Raw genomic sequence first — 27282 nt, forward strand, 5'->3', positions numbered from 1 at the left:
GTTCCATAATTTAACCTCTGACAGCAAATGGAAGAAACTCACCTTCACTGGCTTTGCGTCCATGCGAATTTTACCCCACGAGATGGCTTCATCCGGCCTGGCTCCAGAGTCAGAGCCATCAAACTCCTGGCCCGTGTTCACAAACACAGAGTAGTCTGCTCCATTCCTCTATCAGTGATTGGAGGATGGAGTCAATGGAAAAAAAAGATTAGGGAACAATAAATGAATTAGAGTGGGGGGGGGGGGGTCACAGGAATCATTTACAGAGCAAATACAGAGCACTGACCATGAGATTGGCATTGGCAATGTGATGCTTCACCACACCCCCTCCCAGAATAATCATTCCTGTTCGCTTGGCATATACTGCCTGGCTGTTTATTCGGCGGATGTCTGGAGAGAGCAGAAGAGAGGAGTTACTTCAGCCAACACACAGTCACTATCACTCCAACATGCCCATCTTAAATTTCTCCCACTGTTCCTCTCATTGACACCACCTCCCCAACCTTACTGATGCAATGCAATGCTCACAAATAAAGCAGCTTCCAAACATGGACATGCATGGACAGACAAATACCACCATGCCACTTGGCAAAGGATTCCATTTGTGCTCTCTGAAAGTTACCACCTGCTGTATGCTGCTTTATTACATGTTCTCAAAGCCCACTCACCTTCAACAATATCGAGTACCAGTCCAGGGTTCTTGTAGGAGTGGAAGTAGATCATGTCACCGATAGACCCATCCGTCAGGGCAGGGCTGAAGACAGGAATATTATTCTGCAGAGGAGGATAAAATTTGGTGAGACATGGAGACAAATTTGTCCAAGTGAGGGTGCAGACACGAGTTGAACATATGCTCAGGAACTTGGACACACTGATTTATTTGCCTTTGTCAGAGTCAAACGAGATGTAGTTCACAGAAATACATTAAATAAATGAACCTCAGGAAAATTGAGCCATAATGAGTGATAAGAAACAATCAAAAAGAGTGAGGAATGGAGAAATTTTTAATAAATCATGGGAGCCAACTGGCAGAATGAATAGGGTTTGTGGTTTGTGTTATGATGGTGTGTGAGGTCACGAAGATTGAAAGTTGGGAAGGTTATCAGTGCTGGTGTGGCTGACCTTAAGGTAATGGCTCACACTCTGGTTTCAAGAGATGTGGGCACTTAGCATTGCAAAGGGGGGGGGGTCTTGTGATGGAGAGGATGCTTTACAGAATCTTAATATCTGAAGTTGACTGGAGCACTGAGGGAGTGATTTAACCTACACCTGGGAAGCAGGAATAAATTGGTAACTTTGTGGAGGCAATGGCTTCAGTATTCCCATTATTTCACTGGAGTTGATCATTTGTAAGCAGGTGGAGGAGTTGACTGTGTATTTGTGGAATCTGACCCAACGTCCATGTTTCCAGGATAGGAGCTGTAGATGTAGAAGAGAGGCATGAAATACCTCAGGAGATTCCACAGGAGACTTCCCCAGGAAAGGGAAGGCACAAATAAATGAGGAATCAGAAACTGAATAGAGTCCTGAGGTGCTGTGACAGTACAGACATCAGGAAATTTCCACCAGTGAAAGTCTGGAATGAAGGGTCATGGTGACAAGATTAGGTTCCAATCATTAAAAGCCTTGCAGAAGATGGTGAATCTCTGGAATTCCCCATCTCAGAGGGTCAATGGGGATATTTAAGGAAGAAGAAAATACATTTTTGAAAGCAGGTAAATGACAACTGACACAGATGAGGAGACAAGGCTTGGGGCAGGTCAGCCATATCACATAGCATGGTGGGGCAGGTTGGATGGGCTGACAGCCTTCTCCTGCCTATCACACGTTCAGGTGAGGGCAGAGTGGAGGAGGAGGATAATGGGTTCATTTGTTCCACAGAATGCAGAGATGTTGGGGATGGGTAATTAATTTAAAATTTAAATTTAGACGAACAGTACGGTAACAGGCCCTTCTGGTCCATGAGCCTGTGCCACCCATGTATATCCAATTGACCTACAAATTCAGTCCATTTGGAAGGACGGGAGGAAACCGGAAGGCCAAGGGAAAACCCACGCAGGCACAGGGAGAACATATAAATTCCTTACAGACAGCGCTGGATTCGAGCCCCAGTTCACTGGTGCTGTAAGTCAGTATGTTTCCGATGATCCGAAAACCATTTGGAAGGACGAGAGGAAACTGGAAGGCCGAGGGAAAGCCCACGCAGACACAGGGAGAACATATAAACTCCTTACAGACAGTGCGGGATTCAAACCCCAGTTCACTGGTGCTGCAAATCAGTATGTTTCTGATGATCCGAAAACCATTTGACTGAAATTTGGAGTTATCCCAAAAAGAATTTGGTGGCAGCATGATGTCACAAGTTGAAAAAAAACTTTCACCTGACTTGCTCATTTGGGGCTCTGATGCACTGTTAGCGCCAGTTTGCTCAGAGAAGCAGGCTGGAATCTCGAGCCATCAGTGAGCGACTGGAGGAAGTGTGAGGCATCGCAAGGGGACTCACTACCCTCTCTCTTTCCATTTCTCCTTTACCTTCCACTGTACTTGGTTCTCCACCATCCCAGCGACATCAAGGGGAGCGGCCTCCTGGACAAAAGTGGGGACCTCGGGCTTTCAGCCAGGATTGGCGACGGTGGTGGGGAGGTGTCGGGGATTGGCGACGGGAGCATGGACCTCGGCCTCCCGGGCAGAAGGTGCTCCGGGCAGATGATGCACAGAGATCAGCAGGAATGGCAGTTCTTAAAGTTGAAGACAGTCACAGACCCACATGACAAATCCCATACCTTGTATGCCCAGTAGTAGACTGACTCTGGGTTATCTATTTCTTTCCCAAGTCGAGCAATCATCTTTGACGGTGTCCAGTTCAATCCCTTTAGGAAGAGCACAATGAATCAGTGTGTATGGCACCCTGCATACAAAAAACGTGGCATCTGGGCAAAGGATTGATGTTGTGGACAATTCAGGCTTTAAAGAATCAAATAATTACACCAGCAATTTTTTTTTGTATTTTATTTATTTCATCATTTAATTCCAAAGGCAGGATAGTTGTTAATGCAACCACTTCTCCGGCTTAAATCTACAAAGACTTCAATTCTGCCCATTCTCTCCCGGAGACCAGGAATCTCAACTCACCTTGATGAAGGCCTCAAGCCCAAAATGTTGGTTATGTATCTTTATCTTTGCTGTATAAGGGGCACTGTTTAACCTGCTGAGTTTCTCCAGCATAGTTTTTTTAAAATCTCATCTCAACTCACCTGCTCCTTCTGCTCCAATAACATCTGATCCAGAATTGGCATTAACCAGTCCTCGAATTTGCAATAGTTGTCATTGGGAACCAGAAGATTTCCAATTCTGTCAAGTAATGATGAGACAATTTAGGATCAGCCAGTAATTACCTGCATTAGAAATAAGCAGCGAGTTTGCACATCTGGGAGGTACAGTTAATTAGAACGTAAGAGTGGCATGTCACGGAGGCTGGAGCTCAGAATTTCTGCGGATAGTGTGTAGGCAGATTCTTTCTGTAATCTAGCTGACCCTACCCTGCCCTGCCTTGAGACTGTGGAGAGAGAGTTTTACAGTATCAAACCAGGGCCTCGTTACTCACCCTAGTTTTTCCACGTGCCAGTATCATCCTCTATTTCCAATCCACCCTTAAGCATCTCCCTGTCCCCTGGGCGCCAATGGTTAATGGGTGCAGATCCACAGGTATTGAGCTTTCTCTAGCACCTGAGCAGGAGCTGAGACAGAGAACAGCAACAACCAAAGCAACAATGCAGTGTGATACTTTAAACCCAGCTTCCATGGCATGTGATTCCAGTGCCCAGGATCTCTGCAAGCTAAAACCTGGCCTATAGATAGAGGAAACAGGATTCCACTCAGCACAGACTATTAAAACCACCCGTTTTGTTTGATTGACTGACACTTTGGCTACACAAGGGATGCAAGATGATTTCATCAAGAGTAACCAGGCTGTGGCTTATCATGGTTTAAGACCACAGTACTTCGAATCACCAGCAAGTTGATAATGTTCAATCCTTACACTGGACTCTCCTCCCAGAATCAGGAGCTGTCCTCCTCCTGAAATATTTCCATCCACAAACCTCGTCAGGACAGTTGTGCATGCACAGATGACAGCAGGTACAGGGAGCGGTCTTCATAGGGCTTCAGGAATTATAGAAGACCCTTTCATCCAGCGCACAGTATTTTCAACCCACTACCATCAAGAAGATACAGGAGCATCAAAATCAGGACCGCCAGGCTGGGCAATAGCTTCTTCCCCCAGGCTGTGAGACCAATGTACAGTATCCTATAACTGTATAAATCAATGGTTCTCAACTTTTTTTTCCCACTCACATACCACCTTAAGTAATCACCTATGGCTCTGTGAATGGATAAAAAAAGATTAAGAACCACTGGAAATGGGGGGCGTGGCAAGATGGCGTTAAGTAATCACCTATGGCTCTGTGAATGGATAAAAAAAGATTAAGAACCACTGGAAATGGGGGGCGTGGCAAGATGGCGTAGAGTCTAGACGTGCAATCTCGACCTCTCTGGCCAGACTTTTAAATACCCGTTTTTTAACCCTTTGTTTTCAAGTTTAAACTTTTTAAATTTTAGTTTAAAGTATTAAGGAATTATTATGGTCACTAATGGTAAAAAGACTAAACCTCAAGTTCAAAAGAAGTTACATTTTCGAAGTGCTGAAAATTTGGGGTCTAGACGACTTGATACAGCCCCAGGCTCAAACTCTTCATTGTTTAAACCCCAAAGATCGCCTGTGGGGGCTGAAAACAAAATCTATTGCTCACCAAATGAAGGATGACGTTGGAATTACCCGTTCTCCGGAAGAAGGTGCGTGTTCCCAAGAAGTGGACCCCAATTTGGAAAGCCTTTCTATTTCAACAGAGGGAGCACACAGGAAGACGACTCCATTGTTGGAAATGCTACCTGATGCATTTCCAACAATGGAGTCGTCTTCCTGTGTTTGGCCTGGAAGTCAGCCTGAAGAAAACTGAGGTCCTCCATCAGCCAGCTCCCCACCATGACCACCAGCCGCCCCACATCTCCATCAGGTACACTGAACTCAAAACGGTTAACCAGTTTACCTACCTTGCATCAGGTAGCATTTCAATCTAAAGAAATCTTTTTTTTCGTGAATTGATGAAAAAATGAGATACGGGGAGACCAGCGGCGACCCCCTGAGGAAGTCAGGTGCCGTCGCTGGGAATCCAGACTCAGAGTAAAACTTTTAAAATGCCTTCTGTTGAGTTGCAGCAGGAGCTGCAGTTACCTTGTTCTGCCATTATGTCAGAGAGAGCAGAGTTGAGCTTTACTGACTTACAGTGTATGCAATTGAATGCAATTATCCAAGCTGTTATAAAACCTTCAAATGAATGAAATGGTTCATATGAATGCTGGTATAAGTTCAGAATTAAATATGGTTAAGACACGTGTGGATGCATCTTATGAAGAATTAAAAAAATTTCAGACTGCTTTTTTGGACTGTAAACAACAAGTAACTTCTAACACAGAAAAAGTGTTGAAGGTGGAAAAATCAGTCATAGAACTAGCAGAACGTGAGAAGGAGCGAGAGAGAAAAATAGATTATTTGGAGAATCAAAGCAGAAGGAATAATGTGAAAATTGTTGGTTTGCCAGAAGGTATAGAAGGACAAGATCCTCTTCGTTTCTTTAAAGACTGGATTCCGCAAATATTAGGGCAATAATTTTTTTCTGGGGGATTGGCACTGGAAAGAGCCCATAGAGCTTTAAGAAGAATACCCTCAGCTGGTCAACCACCGAGACCAATAATAATTCTAAGTTTGAGTTATTTGGACAGAGAAGCAATACAAAATGTGAGACAACGACAAACCCCATTATTTATTCAGAATAGTAGAATCTTTTTTTATCCTGATCTGAATCAACGTCGACGTCAATTCAATCCAGTTAAATAAGTTTTGTGCTGTAAGGTTTTATGTCTACTTTTCGTTACCCTGCAGTGTTTTATGGAGACTATCAATTTCGGTTTTTTGAAACTGATGGTGAAGCTATGATTTTTGCTGATTCATTGCCAGATATAAGAGGACAAAGACGTAGTCCATCATTATCTCCTAAAGAAAAATCTGGTAGCTCTGGAAACAGAAGAAATGGCAGAAATAGGAAAAACGGGAATGGAAAGAGTCTACCTCTTTCTGAAATAGGATCTTTGAGATTGGAATCTTCTGGATGAAAAGAAGAATTTTCTTATTCTATTTTTTTCTTTTGTTATTATGATATTTTGATGTTATTCACTGTTTGGCTGGGGAGGGAGAGATTTGCACTAAGTTCTTTACTAGTCATCAGCCACTGGTGGGTGACCCACACCTAATTTTTGTTTTGGGGACTACTACCTTTTGGTAGTTTTTTTTTTGGGGGACTTTCTTTTTATTATTTTTTTTTAGTTTTTAATTTGTGATTTTTTTCTGTTAGAGGGCCTATATATGTTGATTTGAGTTTTTTATATAAAGATATTATTGGTATTTAGTCTTCTTTTCTTCTTTGGCTTGGCTTCGCGGACGAAGATTTATGGAGGGGTAATGTCCACGTCAGCTGCTGGCTCGTTTGTGGCTGACAAGTCCGATGCGGGACAGGCAGACACGGTTGCAGCAGTTGCAAGGGAAAATTGGTTGGTTGGGGTTGGGTGTTTCCTTTGTCAGTGAGGTGGGCTCTGCGGTCTTCTTCAAAGGAGGTTGCTGCTCGCCGAACTGTGAGGCGCCAAGATGCACGGTTTGAGGCGATATCAGCCCACTGGTGGGGGGTCAATGGGGCAGGCACCAAGAGATTTCTTTAGGCAGTCCTTGTACCTCTTCTTTGGTGCACCTCTGTCTTGGTGGCCAGTGGAGAGCTCACCATATAACACGATCTTGGGAAGGCGATGGTCCTCCATTCTGGAGACGTGACCTACCCAGCGCAGTTGGATCTTCAGCAGCGTGGATTCGATGCTGTCGACCTCTGCCATTTCGAGTACTTCGATGTTGGTGATGAAGTCGCTCCAATGAATGAGCGGAGACAACGCTGGTGGAAGCATTCTAGGAGCCGTAGGTGATGCCGGAAGAGGACCCATGATTCGGAGCCGAACAGGAGCGTGGGTATGACAACGGCTCTGTATACGCTAATCTTTGTGAGATTTTTCAGTTGGTTGTTTTTCTAGACACTTTTGTGTAGTCTTCCAAAGGCGCTATTTGCCTTGGCGAGTCTGTTGTCTATCTCGTTGTCGATCCTTGCATCCGATGAAATGGTGCAGCCGAGATAGGTAAACTGGTTGACCGTTTTGAGTTTTGTGTGCCCGATGGAGATGTGGGGGGGCTGGTAGTCATGGTGGGGAGCTGGCTGATGGAGGACCTCAGTTTTCTTCAGGCTGACTTCCAGGCCAAACATTTTGGCAGTTTCCGCAAAACAGGACGTCAAGCGCTGGAGAGCTGGCTCTGAATGGGAAACTAAAGCGGCATCGTCTGCAAAGAGTAGTTCACGGACAAGTTGCTCTTGTGTCTTGGTGTGAGCTTGCAGGCACCTCAGATTGAAGAGACTGCCATCCGTGCGGTACCGGATGTAAACAGCATCTTCATTTTTGAGGTCTTTCATGAAAGACCTGGTATTTAGTAATAATAGTAATAATAATAATAGTAGATATATCAAAGTTGAGGTTTGCTACTTTTAATGTTCGAGGATTAAATAGTCCGATTAAACGTAAGCGAGTCTTGGCGTATATTAAGAAAATGAAATTTGATATTGCCTTTTTACAAGAAACATATTTGAATGTGAAGGAAAGCGTGAAATTAAAGAGGGACTGGGCTGGGCATGTATATTCTTCCTCATTTAATTCTAGAGCTAAAGGTGTAGCAATTTTGATACATAAAAAGTTATCTTTTGAATTACAATCAATGGAGGAAAAGGCAGGATGTATTCTTAAATTGAATTGTAAGATTTTAAGTGAATTTTGGACTTTACGTAATATTTATGCTCCAAATGCAGATGATGAAGTATTTATTTTGGATGCATTTTTATGTTTGGGTCAAGCTAATGATAATATTTTAGTTGGTGGTGATTTTAATTGTGTTTTAGAACCTTTATTAGATAAATCTCTGAAAAAAGTTAAAATATCCAAGATGGCAATTCAGGTCCAAGCGTTGATGAAAGATCTTAATTTTGTAGATATTTGGAGATGTCTTAATCTGACAGAGAAAGATTTTTCTTTTTATTCATCTAGACGTGCATCTTTTTCAAGGATTGACTTCTTTTTAGTATCGGCACATTTACAAGGGAAAATACAACAAACGGAATATAAAAGTAGGGTGATTTCAGATCATTCTCTGTTATATTTTATATATGAGATTTCTGAGAAAATTCAAATAGCTTATCATTGGAGATTTAATACAATGTTGTTAAAAATATGGAATTTATTGATTTTTTTAAAAAACAAATTAATTTTTTTTAAAAGAAAATTCTAATTCTGTTCAAAGTAAGTTTGTATTATGGGATGCTATGAAAGGCTATTTGAGAGGACAAATAATTAGTTGTACTTCTAAAATAAAAAAGAATCGATTAAATCAGAGTTTTGAATTAGAGAAACAGATTGATGAGTTAGAAAAGGAATTTCAGAAAGATGCTACAGAAGATGAGAAAATAGAATTATCTAGGCTGAAACTGAAATATAATACTTTGCAATCTTACCAATTTGAATGTGTGATTAATAGGACTAAACAACGGTATTACGAATGGGGAGAGAAAGCACATAAGGTATTGGCGTGGCAATTAAAGAAAGAACAGATATTGAGGACTATTAATGCTGTTAGATCAAATTCTCTTATTACTTATAAATCTCCTGAGATTAATGAGTTTTATTCATTTTATAAAAAGTTATATACATCTGAAGGAAAACAGGAAACTGGATCGATTGATCTTTTTTTATCACAGTTGAATTTACCGATATTAGAGGATGGAGATGTACATGAGTTAGAAGAACCATTTACTGATTCGGAAATTAAAATGGTTATGCTGGAAATGCCGAACGGTAAATCGCCTGGTGATGATGGATTTTCGGTTGAATTTTATAAAATTTTTTATGATGATTTATCGACAGTGTTTGGGGATGTATTACGTCAAGTTGGAGAACATTATGAATTACCTGAGTCTTGTTCTAGTGCTTTAATTACAGTAATTCCTATAAAAAGATAGATCCTTTGAAAGTATCTTCATATAGACCAATTTCATTGTTAAATGTAGATTATAAAATAATAGTGAATAGATTGGCTAAATTTTTACCAAAGTTGATTCATATTGATCAAAAAGGTTTTATAAAGAATAGATATGTTTCAGATAACATTTTGCGCGTGATTAGTTTGATTAATAGATTTCGACAATCTTTAGATCATCCGATGGTGATATCCTTAGATGCAGAAAAAGCATTTGATAGAGTTGAATGGAATTTTTTGTTTAAAGCTTTGGAGAAATTTAAGTTTGGTCCTTCTTTTATTGGTTGGATTAGGGCTCTATATAGTAAACCGGTAGCTAGAGTATTGACAAATGGTTTGATTTCGGAATCTTTTAAGTTAACTCGATCAACTCGTCCTTTATCACCAGCTTTGTTTGCGTTAGTGATTGAACCTTTAGCACAGTTGATAAGACAAAATACACAGATACAAGGTATGAAAATTTTAGATGAGGAGTATAAAATTATTTGCTGATGATGTATTGATGTATTTAACAAACCCATCTCAGTCACTTTTGCATTTGAAGGAATGTTTAATACAATATGGATGTCTTTCTGGATATAAAGTTAATTGGGAAAAAAGTGAAATATTACCAGTAAGTGAAGGAGATTATTCAGTTGATAAGAATATTATTAATTTGAAGTGGACTGATCGAATTAAATATCTGGGTATAATTTTGAATGTTAATTATCAATCTTTATATAAATTAAATTATGCTTCGTTAATGAAAAAAATTAAAACTGATTTGATTAAATGGAAAGATTTACCTATTAATTTAATGGGAAGGATAAATACAATTAAGATAAATATCTTTCCGTGTATACAATATTTGTTTCAATCTATTCCGTATTGATAAAAAAATTTTTCGAGATTTAAATAAAATGGTTAGGGAGTTTTTATGGAGGGGTAAATTTTCGAGAGTAGCTTTGAATAAATGAACTTGGAAATATGAGTTTGGGGGACTACCTTTACCACATTTTCAAAATTATTATGAGGCAGCCCAACTTAAATTTATTAGTTCATTGATGGATTTGGTACGGCCTCCTTGTTGGGATAAAATTGAGATGGCAAGTATTTCTGAATTTGAAATATATCAATTTTTGTTTAGGTGGAATATAAATTTGTTACAACAATATAATGTGCCTATACTAAAACATTTAATGAAGTTATGGATAAAGAAAAATAAAATGATAAGCTCTAGGGGTAAATTATTGGCTTTGACTCCGTTGTATAATAATCAACTTATTTCTTTTTCAATACATAATCAAAGTTTATTGCATTGGAGATTTAAAGGTGTGAAAAATTTGGGAGATTGTTTTAAAGAGGGTAAGTTTTTGTCTTTTAATCAGATGAGGGAAGATTTTGGTATTGATAAGAATTCTTTATTTCTTTATTATCAAATTCGATCTTGGGTAAAATGTATGTTTGGTAGAGATATGATTTTACCTAAAATGACAAAATTTGAGACTTTTCTTATGAAGATACCAGAGAAGGGTTATATTTCATTTATGTATCAAATATTACAGGATGGTATGGATAAAAAGGGTTGGGATAGATCTAGAATTAAATGGGAAGCGGATATTGGTTTTATTTTTTCTGAAGATGATTGGTTAGATATCCGTTATGATAGTGTAACTAGATTGATAAATGCACATTATGCAATGATTAATTACAATTTTTTACATCAATTATATTTGACACCTGAAAAATTAAAAAAATATGGTTTTCATGAATCAGATTTGTGTTTTAGATGTGGTGATACGGTTGGAACTTTTTTCATGCTGTTTGGTCACGTATACATATACAATCTTTTTGGAAGGAAGTTCAATCGTTTTTAGAATATCTGTATAAGATTAAAATAGCTTTAGATCCAACTGTATTTTTACTGGGTAGTTTTCAACCTCTGAAAGGCTTGGGATTAGATAAGTTTCAGTTTGCTTTTGTATATTTAGCTTTATCCGTAGCGAAAACATGTATTGCGAGTACGTGGAAAGATACAAATAAGATTGATATTAATAGATGGCATAATGAGATGAAATATTGTTTAATAATGGAAAAAATGACATATGTTTCACATGATAATTATAATTTTTTTATTAATAAGTGGCTGTTAGAATATTTACATTTCAATTTATATTGATTAGATTTTAATATGTATATTTAATTTTTTTAAAGATGTTCTTTCTTTTTTTTATGGCTCTCTTTAAGAGAGGGCTGAGGGGGGGAATTTTCTATATATAAAAAAAACATTCGTGTTCATGTTTAATTGCTGTATATGTCATATATTATTTGTTTTTTGAATGAATAAATAAAGTTTAAAAAAAAACACTGGAAATCATCCCAAATATTTATATATATTTATTTTGATTATTTTTGTGATAATTATGTACTGTGTATTGTGTTTTTGTGCATGCACTATGGTCTGGAGAGATGGTATTTTGTCAGGTTGTACAGTAAAAGCGCCCTGGTATCAGGCATCTATGGGGATTGATAAATGCCGAATAAATGAACTTTCCGGTTGCTTGAGATTGTGTGTTGCGTATTAGGCAAACTAATGGTGATGCATGCCAATTTTAAACATCAATTTTCTTTTTACAGTTTCTTTTAGATTTTATTTGTCCGTTGCTTGATTCCAGGTGATGGGGGTTTTACTGTAGATGTAGGTGGTAATAAACTTGAACTTGAAACTCTCTACCTGTTAATCCCGTTGGCACGCAGCTCTTTACCCTTCAGACTGAACTCTCCCACGAAGGTTGGTGCAAGGCACTTGATGAGATCCTCCTCAATACCCCCCGCAGTGGTCACCACACAGTCAACCTGCAGGGATTTATGGAGTAAATTAGGGAAGAAAACAGAAGAGGTGGAAAATCTCGCGGTGGTGCAAGAGTAACAGCATGAGAATCAACATGGACAAGATGAAGATGATCGTGGAATGACCACCCTCCACTAAACCAATAATTTTGCAGTGGAGAGCACCAAGTTCCTTGGAGTTCACTTACCTAGTGACCTATAGTGGACACTCAACATCTCCTCACTTGTCAGGAAGGCGTAACCCAATAATAACCACCCAAATAACCAAACATTGATCCCTCAGGGGCCTTGTCCATTCAGCTAACTTTGCCAGGCACTGATCAGGACAGACCCCCCATGCTAGGTCACAATCAGGAATCACAGAGGCAATCTGAACCAGACTCCACTTTATCCTAAATACCCAACAACACAAAATCAATCCCACAAGGGTCTTAAGGCCTGACAGAAAACTCAAACAGACACTGACTCATGTAGACTCTAGGCCAGGACACAACCAGAGAACATAAAGGCACCCTTACCCAGACTTAACCCTAATCCTAAAACCCACCCCAAATAACCCAATGTAATCCCACATGGGCCTTAAGTCCATCTGGTTACCTCTGCCAGGCAAGGATTAAGACAGACCCCCTATGACAGGACACAATCAGTAATCACTGGGGCAGCCTTACCCAGACTTCACCTTATCCTAAACCCCCAACAACCCAAAATGAATATCACAGGGGCCTCAAGGTGTAGCAGCAAACAACACCAGGAACTGCTGAAGGCAGTCTCCCTAGGCCAGGACACAACCATAGAGCATAATGGCACACTTACCCAGACTTACCTTAACCAAAAGAACCCCCAAACAACCGAAAATTAATCCCACATGGGCCCTAAGTCCATTCATTTCACTCTGCCAGGCGCTATTTAGGGCAGACCCCTCATGTCAGAAATCACAGAGGCAACCTTACCCAAACTTCACCTTATTCTAAACACCCAACAAACCAAAATCAATCCCACAAGGGCCTACTAGGCCTGACAGCAAACTCTAATAGGCACTGCCTGATGTGGACTCTCTAAGCCAGGACACAACCAGAGAGAATAAAGACACCCTTACCCAGACTCAATTCCATTCAAAGACAACACAAATGGAAGCCCCACAACAACACCAATTCCCACAACAGACTTCCTGGGACAGCACACTGATGACAAATGCTAGGAACACTCTAACATAGACCCAAACTTCCCTAACCTTAACCCTGACCCTGACCCTAATGGGCAGTGCAGAGTGACACAGAACCCCAGAGAGGGAAAACAAGTGAACACAAGGGATGATGAATCCCGCTGTCTACATATTAACACCCTAACCCTTACCCAGATTCAACCCTTTTCGAAGACAACCACAACAACAGCAATCCCCACAACAGACTCCCTGGGCCAGCACACTTATGACAAATTATAGGGACACCCTAACACAGACCCGAGCTGACCAAGAAACACCACCAATAACCTTAACACTAACTCTAACCCTAACACCATACAAATTGTCAAAACTTTTTAATGAATGATACAAAAACCTACCGGGGAAGATGCGAGGCCAATAGAGGCTAGAAACAGACACAGTGTAATGAAAACATGGGCCAGCACAAAGTGGCAGTTCAGAGTGACAAAGATCCCCAGAGAGGGGAAACATGTGAACACAGGGGGATGATTATCCCGCTGCCCGCATATAGACAATCTAATCCTAATGTTCAAGTTCACTGGCCACCATTATGTTATCCTCTACTGAGAGTGTCTTGCCTGGATGCATCACAGCGTGGTACAGTTTCTGCAGAGAAAATGATCAGGGGTCAATCCACAGAACCCTAAAAGTGGCAGAGAGGATCACTGGGGTTTCTCTCCCTCCCCATCGACGTGATCTACTGGGATTGTTGTCTGAAGAGGGCGCACAACATGCTCCCATTGGAAAGCAGATACAGGAGGATCAGAACCAGCACCACCATGCCGAGAAACAGCTTCTTCCCATGGGCAGTGACCGACTGGGAAGAGTTAGGAGATAAACAGGAAAGTCTGAAGGTGCAGTGGGGGGGGGGGGGGGGGGGCTTGCAGTGCAATACACTGGAGTGCTGAAGTCAGGAGGTCACACAACAGCTCGAGGCTGTCAAGGGGAACCAGGCTGGAGCACGATAGTGTTTATACTCCCTTTTTCGGAATATAAACGTTTTATTGTGGTGAGATTCAAGTGCAAGTACATAATCTTTTATCCAAAATTCTGCAAACCGAAAACCAAACATTCTTTCCGTGGATGTCGTCTGCATACCAAAGCTCGTGTTCGGCACCAAACACGACCCACGCTCAACTCACGCTTGAATATCCCGAGTTGGTCCATGTCAGTAATTAGTTAGTGGAACCCGAGGGAGTCCTTACTTTATAGGTGCCAGTGGAAAATCAGAGTCCAACACCTCTGATTCACCAAATATGCATGCCCGATTCATTGTAGATGGTCTGACACTCGGACGTTCCCCAACCAGTGCTGCCGCAACCCCCCTTCCAGCACTGCTGTAAACATGCCGCGTCCAGCGTCCAAATCGGGAGCTCAGGTGGGTGGTAGATTGGAGCGAGGATCCATGGTCAGGGGTTCGGAAGGACAGGCAGCTAGGGTGTCAGGGGTTTAGATTGGCGAGCGTCTAGGGCAAGGATCTGCAGTAGGGAGTTCATTGGAGAGGCTGCTGGAGCATTGGGAGCTCCGGTGGGCAGACGGTTGGAGGAAGGGTCCTCTGAAGGGGCGCCGGGAGCTCCAGTAGGCAGGCAGCCGGGATATCGGGAGCAATGGTTGGTGGACTGCTGGGGCGAGAGTCCACTGTTGGGGCATCAGGAGCTCAGATGGCCACTGCAAACACCCCCCGTCCAGCTCTGCCACAAGCACCCCCAGTCTAGCACCGTGGTGAAGACCCCCCCATTCAGAGACCCTTCTAGTTAGTGTGTGTTTGTTTTGCACGAATCTGAAACCAGCGCAATTACTTAACGCACTGCCATTACTATTATTCTATTATCCAAAAAATTCTGAATTCCAAAAAGTGTCTGGTCCTGTAGTGATTCTTTCAAAACCTCTTACTGTGCATGTGAGTTTCTTTCTCTCAGCCCTTTCCCCTAAACATTCTCCTCCCAGTTATTTTGGGGTAGGGAAATCCCTCCTTTAACCAAGGCCTGGATGATTATTTGTACTGCTAATACAAATTTAAACTTCCCTGATGAAGTGGAATGACTGATTATGGGGATTCACACAGTAAAGTATCATGTAGAAAAAACAAGTTTCAAAGTAATTACCATATGCTCCCACCAGGATCACTGGTGAAGACTATTAATTGTTTTTCTTAAGGCCAGGAAGCAATTTTTAATGTGACCAGTCCAAAAAGTAATTAGCAAGTTCCGAGTATTAATTGTTCTTCTTACGGCCAGGAAGCACAATGTGATCAGTCCCATAGTGATCAGATACTCTGTCAAGGTCACCGGTGAAGGCTATCAATTGTCTTACTTGAGGACAGGAGACATTTTTTTAATGTGATCAGGTCTAAAATGATTAACAGGTCTACCCGTTGTAAGATAATCAACATTTAAAATGATCAGCAGAGAACCTCGGGCCTGAGACTCTCAAGGGTGAAGATCATTGATTGTTTTGCATAAAAAGTAATTGTGTTAAGTCAAGAACAATGTAAGTTGCAAGGGTTGAAAAATAAATAAGTTGTCACGTACCCTGAAGATACAAATACTGCTGTACTTTGGAGGCAAGACAGACACCTTTGAAGCTGCTTGGCAGTGCCTCTTGTTACAACAAAAGATGTATTACCTAGAAGGGTTCAGGCCAAAATGTTGGTAATACATCTTTACTTCCTATGGTCACTGCGAGACCGGTTGAGTTCCTCCAGCTTTTTTGTGTGATTTTGCCAGTGAGAGCTGGAACTGGAAGCAAGCTGGTCACTGGGATAGACAAGATGAAGCAACCCAGACTGTACCATGTTGTGCTGTACAAGGTAGCGGATGACTTCCCGGATCCCAGAACTGATGAGGTTGGAGGTGTACCCCAGGAAGATGGTGCAGCCCGACGGCTCCCGCTGGCACGGGTTCAGGTTGAACCTTTCCTTCTCGGATTCGTCCAAGGGCTCCAACTTCTTCTCAATCTGAGAATGAAGAACAAACATTAAGGCCCAGAGTGCAGATTGGCCTACAGGGATCAACCCAGACCCAATGCCAGGGCAGAGAGAATCGGTTAGGAGGTTGTGGCAAAAGGCATTCATCCAGCTTAGCTTCTCTTTCCACCGATGCAGCCTGGTTGGAGTATTTCTGGCATGTTTTGATTTTGATTCAGATTTCCTGCACCTGTCCCAGTCTCTGGAACACTGAGCTGCCAGACCTTCCCCTCTCTCAACCTAATTTCAGTAGTGGCCATAACAATCTAGATTCAGGGGAGAAAATTTAGGACAGAGATGAGAAGGAACTGCTTTTCCAAGAGGGTGGTGAATCTGTGGATTCTGTAGAATCTGATGCTGTTCCCCCAGTTTTGGTCTCTCTCTCACTTTCTCTTCCCTTTTCCCTCTATCTCCTTTCACAGAGTCAAAATCAATCCTCACCTCTCCCCTTATTACGTCCAATTAACACATTTTGTTGGTGTGGACTCCCTTCCCTGCCATATACTTTAGTCTTTATTCTGATGCCTTCCTGTTCTTTTGCTTAATTTTTTAAGGAGGGCTCAGGCCTGAAATGTCGGTAAGATATCTTTACCTCCCATGGACATGTGACATTGGCTGAGTTCCTCCAGCATCTGCAGATTTTTATGTTTGAGATTACAACTCAAGATCCTTTTTTTTCCAAAAGTATGTTCTACCTAACACCCTAAATTTACTTTGCAGGACCTCATCTCTCTTCCTGCCAGAGGTTGGGGGGTGGGGGAGAAGACCTGATAGGTTTATAAAATTATGAGGGTGGTATTGTCAAATATCAGAGGGCATAATTTAAGAACAAGTGTTTTTTTTTAAACATTTTGATAGGTGCCTGGAACACATTGCTAGGGGTAGGGTGGGTAGAAACAGGTTAGATAGTACGTTTAAGAGGCACATCAACATAAAGAGAACAGAGGCGTGGGAACAGGCCATTTCAGTGCATGAGCCCATCCTGCCCAATTACACCCGATTGACCTACACCCCCCAGTGCGTTTCGAATGGTGGGAGGACACCAGAGCCCCCAGGACAAAACCCACACAGACATGGGGAAAATGTACAAACTCCTTACAGACAGCGCAGGATTCGAACCCTGGTCCCAATCGCTGGTGCTGTAAAGGAGTTGCACTGACCACCACACCAACGCCCCTGTTCTAGGCAGGATTTTGCTCTAATGACATAATGCTGGGTAAGCAGTGTATTCACACAAGACACAGAACTCCTCTTTCCAGCATCCAATCCAATACAGAACCCAAGCAACTACGATAACCTCAACCAACCATTTCCTTCTTCATTCTTTAAATTCTCTCCCCTCAAGTCCACATCAGCTCCAGGTAGAGAATGGACAGGTGCAGAGCAATATTTAACTTGTTTCAAGTGCAGTGAAACCTCTGGTATCCAGCACCTATGGGGATTGGTAAATGCAGACAAGCTCGACATTTATTCTTACAATGCTTAAGTAATACATCTGCATTAAAAATAAACAGTTTAAAAGACAAAAATATAAAACTGCACCTACACCAAACAAACTTAACTTGCATGAATATATAAACCTTAAAGCATTTTACTTTATTTTCGGTCACATTCTTTGAAAACATTTAACCGTCCCTGCATCTGCAGGTTCCTCCCCCTCCATGAAGCCAGCCAAAGGACAAGCAATAACATTATGGATAATTACCCCCTTCCCCCACCATCTCCACGTTTATAAATAAAGTCTCTGACTGGGACAACTCTTACTAAGCAGAGATAAGAGAGTCACCCCAACAGTGATCGGCATCAACCTCTCTCTCCATTTCTGTGAAGACGTCTTGGTTCTGATTTAAATTCTTCTTCTGTAGTCACACTGTCATAAAGATACAAGAAAAAGGAGGGAGGCTATTCTGTTTGTCTACTCTTCGGTAAGATCACCTGAAATCCTGCCCAGCACTTCCCTGTTGCAGTTCCTTAAGTTTCATCCTGTATGCCAGATAAAGAAAATGGGAACGCTGCCAGAGATGATCAGAGCTGCTGATGGTGCGGACCCGAAGAGGGCAGGGAGCGGAGACAAAGCGCTCCAACTGATGTCAGCTCCACACAGACTTTCAATGGCTGGTTAATGGAGTCAACGCTAGCAGTGTCATGGAAATCAGATACAAATTTGGGAGTGGATAGATGGCATGCTGAAACATGTAGTTGTATACCTCTTGAAAAAAATTACATATAATTTAAGAAATAAATATGATGATTTCTTTAAAATTTGGTGCTCATATTTGCATACTGTAGGTATTACATTATGAAACTATCCCCTTACCCTCAAAACCTTATCAGCTCCTTGGTGTATACAGGTTTAGTATTCTAGAGGCAAAATTTGATGGAATTGTTTCTAATTTTAGAATCCAGTCCTATTCTTTTATTTTCTTACTTTCCTATTTTGAATTCTATTTTCTTTCTTTAGTCTCTGTTTTACACTTTGGGGATTATTATTTTGGGGGGGAGGGTGTGGAAAGGGTTGAGAGATTTAAAATAAAATACTATGCATTATTATTTAGATTTGAATGAAAGACAATCCTGAATTTAGATATTAATACATTGAATTTAAATAAATATTTCTTTTAAAATGGAGCGAACAGCGGTTATATTTAAAAATTCTGCAGTCAGCAGCAGGCCATGAGAGGTTGCAATCTCCAAGGAAGCCGAAGACTGGCGCAAGGCACCATCAAATTGGGAAAACACCCCCCTGTTTGAGAAGGAGAAGCAGAGGAGATGACTCACGGGATGGTGACCTTGGCAGTGGACCAGTGAGGGTTCCTGCGGCTGAAGAACACGCCGATGGCGACTTGAGATGAGGAACCCGAGTAGACTGTGGTGACTGTGGGTCGAGGGTTTCACACAGTTGGAGACCGGCCGGAGGGGTACCCGGTATTGGAACCAGGATGCAAGAGGATGTGGAAGGTTCTGAAGGTTTTCTGATTGTGTCGGAGGTTCAGATCTGGAACTCAGATGTCGAAGGTTTGGACTGCAGTCTGTGTGGCTCCAATGGCTGTGGGAGGGCTGGAGGTGATCCAGGGACACTCAGTGACTCTGGGAAGACTCTCTAGTGATGAAACAGAAGCTCATAGGCCATTGTCTGCCAGACCATCACAGATCTCAGAACGTCAGGAAATCTTCCCTCTGCAACCACTTAATCTGATAGTGCCCTGATCTTTGTGCTCTCTTTTACTTCTCTTTCTCTAACTGTAAGAGGTGCTTCAGCCAATTTCTGCCAATAATGAATTTATTTGCCTTATGGCAAACGAAAGCAAATTCCCTGCATTATGGCACTGGATTTATTACATGACAATAAAGGAATCTTGAATAACATGATGTATTCTGACAACCACCACGTGAAGATACTTACCATTACATTGATTTCTTGTACAGCCTGCCCAAAATGGGTGGCTTGATAACCAGTGGTCAGGTAGGATTGCAGCAATGCATGATGGTCAACGCCTCTGTTGAATTCGTAGCCCTTGACCTTCAGAGAGTCCTCAGGCATCTCAGCACTTTTTTTGAGAACTGACTTCACAGCCAAGGATGGAGCAGATTCTGCCATCCCCTCAGTGTCCATCAGCTGCAGAATAAACCAGGAAGAGTCTGGGAGAGGGTGACAAACAACAAACAAAGATTATCAGCAGGAATTTGGGGTGACACGGTTAGAGTAGCAGTTAGCGTAACACAGTTACAGTGGTAGTGACTCGGTTTCCAATCCCATGCTGCCCGTAAGGAGTTTGTATGTTCTCCCCATGTCTGTGTGGGTTTCCTCCAGGTACTCCGGTTTCCTCCTACCCTTCAAAACATACCAGGGGTCGTAAGTAATTTGGTGTAATTGGGCAATATGGACTCATGAGCTGAAAGGGCCTGTTACTATACTGTATGTGTTTGAAGTAAAAAATTTAAGGATTGAGTCAAGGGAGCAGTAAATACAACGTTGCAGAATTCATAATGGAAAAACATTGGAGTAAAACACAGAAACAAGCATGTTTTCCTTTGAACCAACCTATAGGAGAATGGGCAGATAAAGTGTACAGTCATGGACTTTGGTAGAAAAAGTAAATGGGCAAACTATCTCTTAAATAGGGAGAAAATTGAAAATGAGCAGATGCAAAGGGACCTGGGAGTCCTTGTGCAATATTGGCATTCATTTCAAGAGGAATAGAATCTAAGAGCAGGGATGTGATGTTGAGGCTTTATAAGGCCCTGGAGAGACCTCATTTGAAGTACTGTGAGCAGTTTTGGTCTCCTCATTTATGATAGGTTGTGTTGATGTTGGAAAGGGTTCTAAGGAGGTTCACTAGGATGATTTCTGGAAGGAGTTATCATGGGAGGAATGATTGATTGGCCTGTACTCATTGGAATTTAGAAGAATGGTGGGGGATTCTCATTGAAACATTTTGAAAGGTATGGACAGAATAGATGTAGAAAGGTTGTTTCCCATGGTGGGAGAGTCGAGGACAAGAGGGCAAAACTTCAGGATTGAGGTGCATCTCCTTAGAATAGAACGAGGAGGAATTTTATCAGCCAGAGGGTGATAAATTTGTGGAACAGGTGGTATGGAGGCGAGATCACTGGGTGTATTTGAGGCAGAGATTGATAGGTTCTTGATGAGCCATGGCATCAAAGGTTATGGGGCTGAGTGAAAAAATAGATCAGCTCATGATTAAATGGCAGGGCCGACTCAATGGGCTGAAAGGACTACTTTTGGAAAAATTTGGAACTTCCAAAGGAGTCAAAATTTGAAATTATAATTCTGGAAGGTGGAAAGAAAGGATTTATAACTGAAATGTATAAATTATTGCAACAGAAAATGCCTAAAATAAATTAAATTTTATTAAAATTAAAAGTCAAGATTAAAATGGGAAAAGGATTATAGATCATTAGAAAATTATTTGTAAAATTATTTGTAAAGATAGCTTGACAAGGATTATTCATGTTCGATATAGACTTGTACATTATAATTTTATACATTAATTATATTTAATCCCAGAAAATTTAAAATGATATAGTTTGATTTCTTCTGATTTATGTTTTCGATGTAAGGAGGATAAGGGGACCTTTATACATTTATGATGGTTATGTGAAAAAGTTGAACCTTTTGGTCTCAGGTGAAGGAATTTTTTTCAAGATATTTTGAAAATTAAGTTTTCTTTGGATCCAAAAGTCTTCTTAATTGGTGATATAAGTACAATTTGTTTGAAAAGTGCTTTAGACAAATTTCAAATATCTTTTTTAAGCGAGGAAGTGTTTTGCAATTCCATGAAAAGACCAGATAGAACTTAATTTACAGAGATGGCATTCAGAATTAAGATCTTGTATTCTTTTAGAAAAAATAATGATTAACTTGAGAGATAAATACTCTACTTTTAGAAAGATTGGGAGCCCTTATATGGATGATTTGGATTTGAAATTGTAAAGATTTGGACCTGGTTGTGGCAGGGTCTCTCCATCACATGGTTTGGTTACTGTTGTTTTTGGTTATTTCTCTTCTTATTATTTTTTACTTTCTTTTTAGGGGTTAGTGCGGTTACAGTTAAGGGTTGAGATGTTGGAAAGGGGATAATCTTAGTATAAGGGGATAGGGGCAGATTAGAGGGGTTTTTATACAAACCATGTTTGTTTTGAATGTATATTTTCTATTAATTGTATCATGGTTGTTTAAATTTTAAATAAAATATTTAAAAAAAAAGCCTATTTCTTATGGTCTTGTCCCAATCCCACTTACTGGCACAAGTTATGTCACCTATAATTCTGAGCTGATCCATTCAAAAATCTAGATATATCTTAAATGTTGTCAGGGTATGAGGAGTCAGGTTATGGAATAGTGGCTGGTAGGAGAATACCAGCCCTCTCCAGAAAAGAAGGAAAAAAGTGAAGAAAAAGCAAAGCCTCAGACACACAAATCACAACAAATAAAAAATAAAGGTGTTGAGAAAATGGCACCAAAGAAAGAAAAGCCAAAAACAACGGGAAGAAAAGAAGAAAGAAAGACGCCGTAAGAGAAAGGTGAAGGCCTTATCTGCACAAAAAACCAGGGACCCGCCGTGGAAAGAGGAGCCCACTCCCTGAGGTTAGTGGAGACCCCACAGGGTCGTGACTTCCCGACCGCGGGACTGCAAAAATGGCTCACTGAGCCAAACAGGAGTAAGGACAACACCAACAGGAAGGGGGTGAAACTCCACAGCACGAACAGCTGAGAGAGACCCGACAGCAGGGCTCCCAGCTGGAAGATAAAGAAAACATCGGGAACGGGAGGGGTGAGAATTAAAAAAGGAAACTAGAGATATAACAGATAATCAACCCAGAAGAAGAGGACCAACATCAAGACACCATGGAAAAAAAAATACCCAACAAACTGAGACAAGCAGCTCAACAAGAAAGTCAGAAGAGACACAGATACAAGGAAGGAAAGAGAAGACACAAACCCAAGAGCAGACACAGAAGAAGAAGGAGAGCACCAAGGTCTGCTTAGAGGAATAGGAGGCAAAATGAATGGACAGTACATAGATTAAAAAAAAACTTCAAGAAGAAATGAAAGCATTAAAAGAATGGCTGACACTAGAATTTAGTGAAATGAAAAGAAAAATGAAAAGTACAGAAGAAAAAGTGAGTAGAATAGAGCTGGTCATAACAGATATAGGGAAAAGATTAGAAAATGTGGAAGAACGTGTAATGGCGGTAGAAATGGAAGTGAATGACTTAAAAAGAAAATTGGAAGAAAGTGACAAAAAAGTTAAAGAAACACAAGAGTTGTTAGCTCAGAAGATAGATATAATGGAAAACTATAGTAGGCAAAACAATATAAAGATAGTGGGCCTAAAGGAAGATGAAGAAGCCAAAGATATGAAAGAATTTATAAAAGAATGGATCCCAAAAGTCCTGGCAATGCCAGAAATGCAGGAAGGAATGGAAATAGAAAGGGCACACAGAACATTAGACCCGAAACCACATTCACAACAAAAATCAAGATCCATTTTAGTTAAATTCCTGAGATACATAACAAGAGAAAATATATTGGAGAAGGCAATGAATAAAATGAGAGAAGACAAAAAACCACTGGAATACAAAGGTCAAAAAATTTTTTGTACCCAGACATAATTTTTGAACTCCTGAAGAAGAGGAAGGAGTTTAACTCAGAAAAATCGATCCTATGGAAGAAAGGCTATAAATTTATGTTAAGATATCCAGCGGTGCTTAAAATAGTTATCCTAGGGCAGCAAAACAAACTGTTCTCGTATCCGGAGAAAGCACGAGAATTTGCAGAATGCCTGCAAGACAGAAAGAGAGGTGAAGAGATGTAACAAGAACAAAGAACGATGACAAACTACATATAAAGATGTAAAAATAGTGTATGTACGAACTAAAGGAGGGAAGAAAAGGGAAGTAAGGGAGAAGGGGGGAAAAGAGGAGGGGTTAAAAAAATTAATAATAAATAAAACATAAAAAGAAAAAGAGATGAGAGGGAGCTTTGTTGTAATGTGAAGATAAAAGTCTTTTCTGGAGGGGGTTGGGTGGGAGAGAATAACAGTCACTGCAAAACAGTTGACACTTGCGAATGGGTTGCAGTCCGAATGGAGAGGGGAGTTGTGGTTGCCCAGCAAGGGACAAGGGGTGAATCAGAGATGGGGGGGGGGGGGGAACCACTTGGGGTTAAGGGAATTTTAGATGTGTGAATGGTTGAAATATTTTATGTCTTAGAAGTGTTGTCATATAGTGCGTTCAAAAAAAGAAAACTGGGAAATGGAAATGGGGAAAAGGGGAAAGGAGGTGGTGAGGAAGTGGAAATGAGATGTAAACAAAGTATGAAATGGCCATGTTGAACTACATGACTATAAATATTAACAGAATACATAACCAAATTAAAAGGAAGAGGCTATTAAATTTACTGAAAAAAGAAAAAAATAGATATTGCATTCATGCAGGAAACGGAACTAACTGAAGTGGAACATAATAAATTAAGGAGAGACTGGGTAGGGCACGTAACGGCAGCATCATATAATTCAAAAGCCAGAGGTGTAGCTATATTAATCAATAAAAATGTACCAATCAAAATAGAGGAGGAAATAATAGATCCAGCAGGGAGGTATGTCATGATAAAGTGTCAGATATATTCAGAATTCTGGAATTTGCTCAATATATAAGAGGATCAAAAGTTTATGCAAGATATCTTTTTGAAGATTGTAGATACGCAGGGGAATATATTGATAGGAGGGGATTCTAACCTTAATTTGGATTCAAAGATAGATAAAACTGGACAAAAGACTAGCAGAAAGAACAAAGTAGCCAAATTTATGGTTAAATCAATGCAGGAAATGCAACTTTTGGATATATGGAGGAGACAACACTGAAAGGAGAAGGAATACTCATATTATTCGAGTAGACATAGACATACTCAAGGATTGACCTATTCCTGTTGTCAGTCCATATCCAAGGGAGAGTTAGGAAAACAGAAGAAAGCTAGATTGTTATCTGATCATTCACCCCTGTTATTAGCAAAAGAACTGGAGGACATCCCACCAAGAACGTAAAGATGGAGATTAAACTTCATGCGACTTAAAAGACAGGATTTTAGAGAATTCATTTGAGCGCCAAATTAAAATGTACTTTGAAATAAATACGGAATCAGTGAAAGATAAATTTATATTATGGGATGAAATGAAAGCCTTCATTAGAGGGCAGATAATAAGTTATGTAACTAAGATGAAGAAGGAGTATAAACGGGAAATAGAACAGCTGGAAAGGGAAATAGTAAGTACAGAAAAAGAACTAGCAACAAGGGAAGATACAACAAAAAGAAGAGAATTGGCGGACAAAAAAATAAAATACGAAACACCACAAATATATAAGGTGGAGAAGAACATAATGAAAATAAAGCAGAAGTATTATGAGCTAAGAGAAAAGATGAAAAATACTAGCTTGGCAGCTTAAAACAGAACAAGCTAAAGGAACGGTATCGGCATCAAGGAAAAAAGGACAAACAACTTGCATATAACCCAACAGAGATCAATGAAAACTTCAAGGAATTCTACGAGCAATTGTACTGAACTGAGAACGAAGGGAAAGAAGACAAAATAGATGAGTTTCTAGCTAAAATTGAACTACCGAAATTGCAAGAGGAGCAAAACAAATTGATAAAATCATTTGAAATAGAGGAAATTCAGGATATATTAAAAAAGTTACCGAACAATAAAACGCCTGGAAAGGACGGACTCGCAATAGAATTCTATAAAACATTTAAAGACATTAATTCCTCCTCTCCTGGAAGTAATGAACCAGATTGAAGAAACACAAAACATGCCAGATTCATGTAAAACAGCAATAATTACAGTAATACCAAAGATGGGGAAAGATCCACTAAAACCAGCATCGTATAGACCAATATCTCTACTTAACTCAGATTATTAGCAAACAGATTGGCCGACTGTGTACTAAAAATAGTAAAACTAGATCAAACTGGATTTATTAAGAAAAGACAAACAACGGACAATATCTGAAAGTTCATTAACTTAATCCATGTAGTACAAGGAAATAAGACGCCAAAAGTGGTGGTTGCTTTAGACGCAGACAAAGCCTTTGACAGGGTAGAATGGAATTATTTATTCAAAGTACTACAGAGGTTCAGTCTACCAGAGAAATATATTAATTGGATTAAAGCATTATATAAGGGACCATTGGCGAAGGTGACAGTAAAATGGATGTATATCAAACCAATTTAAATTAAGCAACTAGGCAGGGATGTCCACTATTTCCCTCACTGTTTGCTTTAGCTATAGAACACTTGGTAGAACTGATAAGAACAGAAAATAAAATAAAAGGGATAAAAATAAAAGAGAAGGAAAATAAAATCAGTCTACTTGCAGATGACATCATAGAATACTTAACAGAACCAGAATTATCAATAAAAGAATTACATAAGAAATTGAAGGAATATGAAGAAATATCGGGGTACAAGATCAACGTAAATAAAAGTGAAGCGATGCCAATGAATAATGTGGATTACACAAAGTTTAGAAAAGAATCACCATTTAAATGGCAAACACAAGCAATCCAATACCTAGGTATTAGACTAGATAATAACCTAGGCCATCTATACAAATTAAATTATCACCCATTAATGAAGAAATTACAAGATGACTTAGAACATTGGAAAGATTTACCACTAACACTGATAGGAAGGGTAAAGTGAATTAAAATGAATATCTTCTCAAGGATACAATACCTATTTCAATCGTTACCAATTCCCTTAACAGAGAAATTCTTCAATGAGCTAAAGAAAGTAATAAGGAAATTCTATGGAAAGGGGGGAAACTGAGGATAGCGCTAGATAAATTAACAGAATGGTACAAACAAGGGGGCTTACAGCTACCAAACTTTAAAAATTATTATAGAGCAGCACAATTAAGATATCTATCAGATTTTTAACAAGGGAAACACCAGATTGGACCAGGTTAGAGCTAGATAAAACAGAGGAGAAGGTACCAGAACATATACTTTATAAGTGGGATCAAAAACTGGTGCAACATAAAAGTTCACTAGCACTGCACCATCTGCTCAACATTTTGAAGAAGATTCACGTAGAAAGGAAAAAAAACAAATGATCAACTACCAAAATTATTACTGACGCAAAATCAACTAATCCCTTTCACAATAAATAACCTTTCCTTTAGAGAATGGGAGAGAAAAAGGATCAAAAGAATAGAAAATTGTTTTTTGGGAAATAATTTATTATCTTTCGAACAAATGAAGTACAAATATGGTATAACTCACGGTACAATGTTTGCATACCACCAACTGAAAACCTACTTAAAGGACAAATTGGGAAGCAGACTGAGGTTACCAGAAGGAAGCAATTTTGAATATGTGATTACAGACACAATGATAATTAAAAGATTTATAACAAACATGTACATCAAACTGCAAGAGAAAGAGTACGATGAAATAAGCTGTAAACCCAAACAAAAGTGGGAACAAGATCTAAACATAACGATAAAAAATGAAAAATGGGAAAAGCTATGCTCC

The 27282-nt window shown here is 40.0% G+C and overlaps 1 protein-coding gene across 5 annotated transcripts in view; it reads right to left on the reverse strand.

The window, feature by feature from the left end:
* The window catches only part of dhps (deoxyhypusine synthase), a 39238-nt gene that overhangs the window by 1622 nt on the left and 10334 nt on the right, over positions 1-27282 (reverse strand). For 3 of the 5 annotated variants that reach the window (XM_069927496.1, XM_069927495.1, XM_069927497.1), the window contains 8 exons: positions 19628-19863; positions 16051-16215; positions 11943-12064; positions 3255-3351; positions 2784-2870; positions 669-774; positions 287-390; positions 43-168 (listed from right to left, as the gene is read on the reverse strand). In XM_069927496.1, the coding sequence (XP_069783597.1) occupies positions 43-168; positions 287-390; positions 669-774; positions 2784-2870; positions 3255-3351; positions 11943-12064; positions 16051-16215; positions 19628-19837 (1017 nt within the window). In that variant the 5' untranslated portion in view covers positions 19838-19863. Of the gene's footprint in view, positions 1-42; positions 169-286; positions 391-668; positions 775-2783; positions 2871-3254; positions 3352-11942; positions 12065-15790; positions 16006-16050; positions 16216-17531; positions 17627-19627; positions 19864-27282 lie in introns of those variants that run through there. The other 2 variants (XM_069927498.1, XM_069927499.1) reach the window with 2 other exon arrangements.

Source organism: Narcine bancroftii, chromosome 3 (assembly GCF_036971445.1).
Source record: "Narcine bancroftii isolate sNarBan1 chromosome 3, sNarBan1.hap1, whole genome shotgun sequence".
NCBI lineage: Eukaryota > Metazoa > Chordata > Chondrichthyes > Torpediniformes > Narcinidae > Narcine > Narcine bancroftii.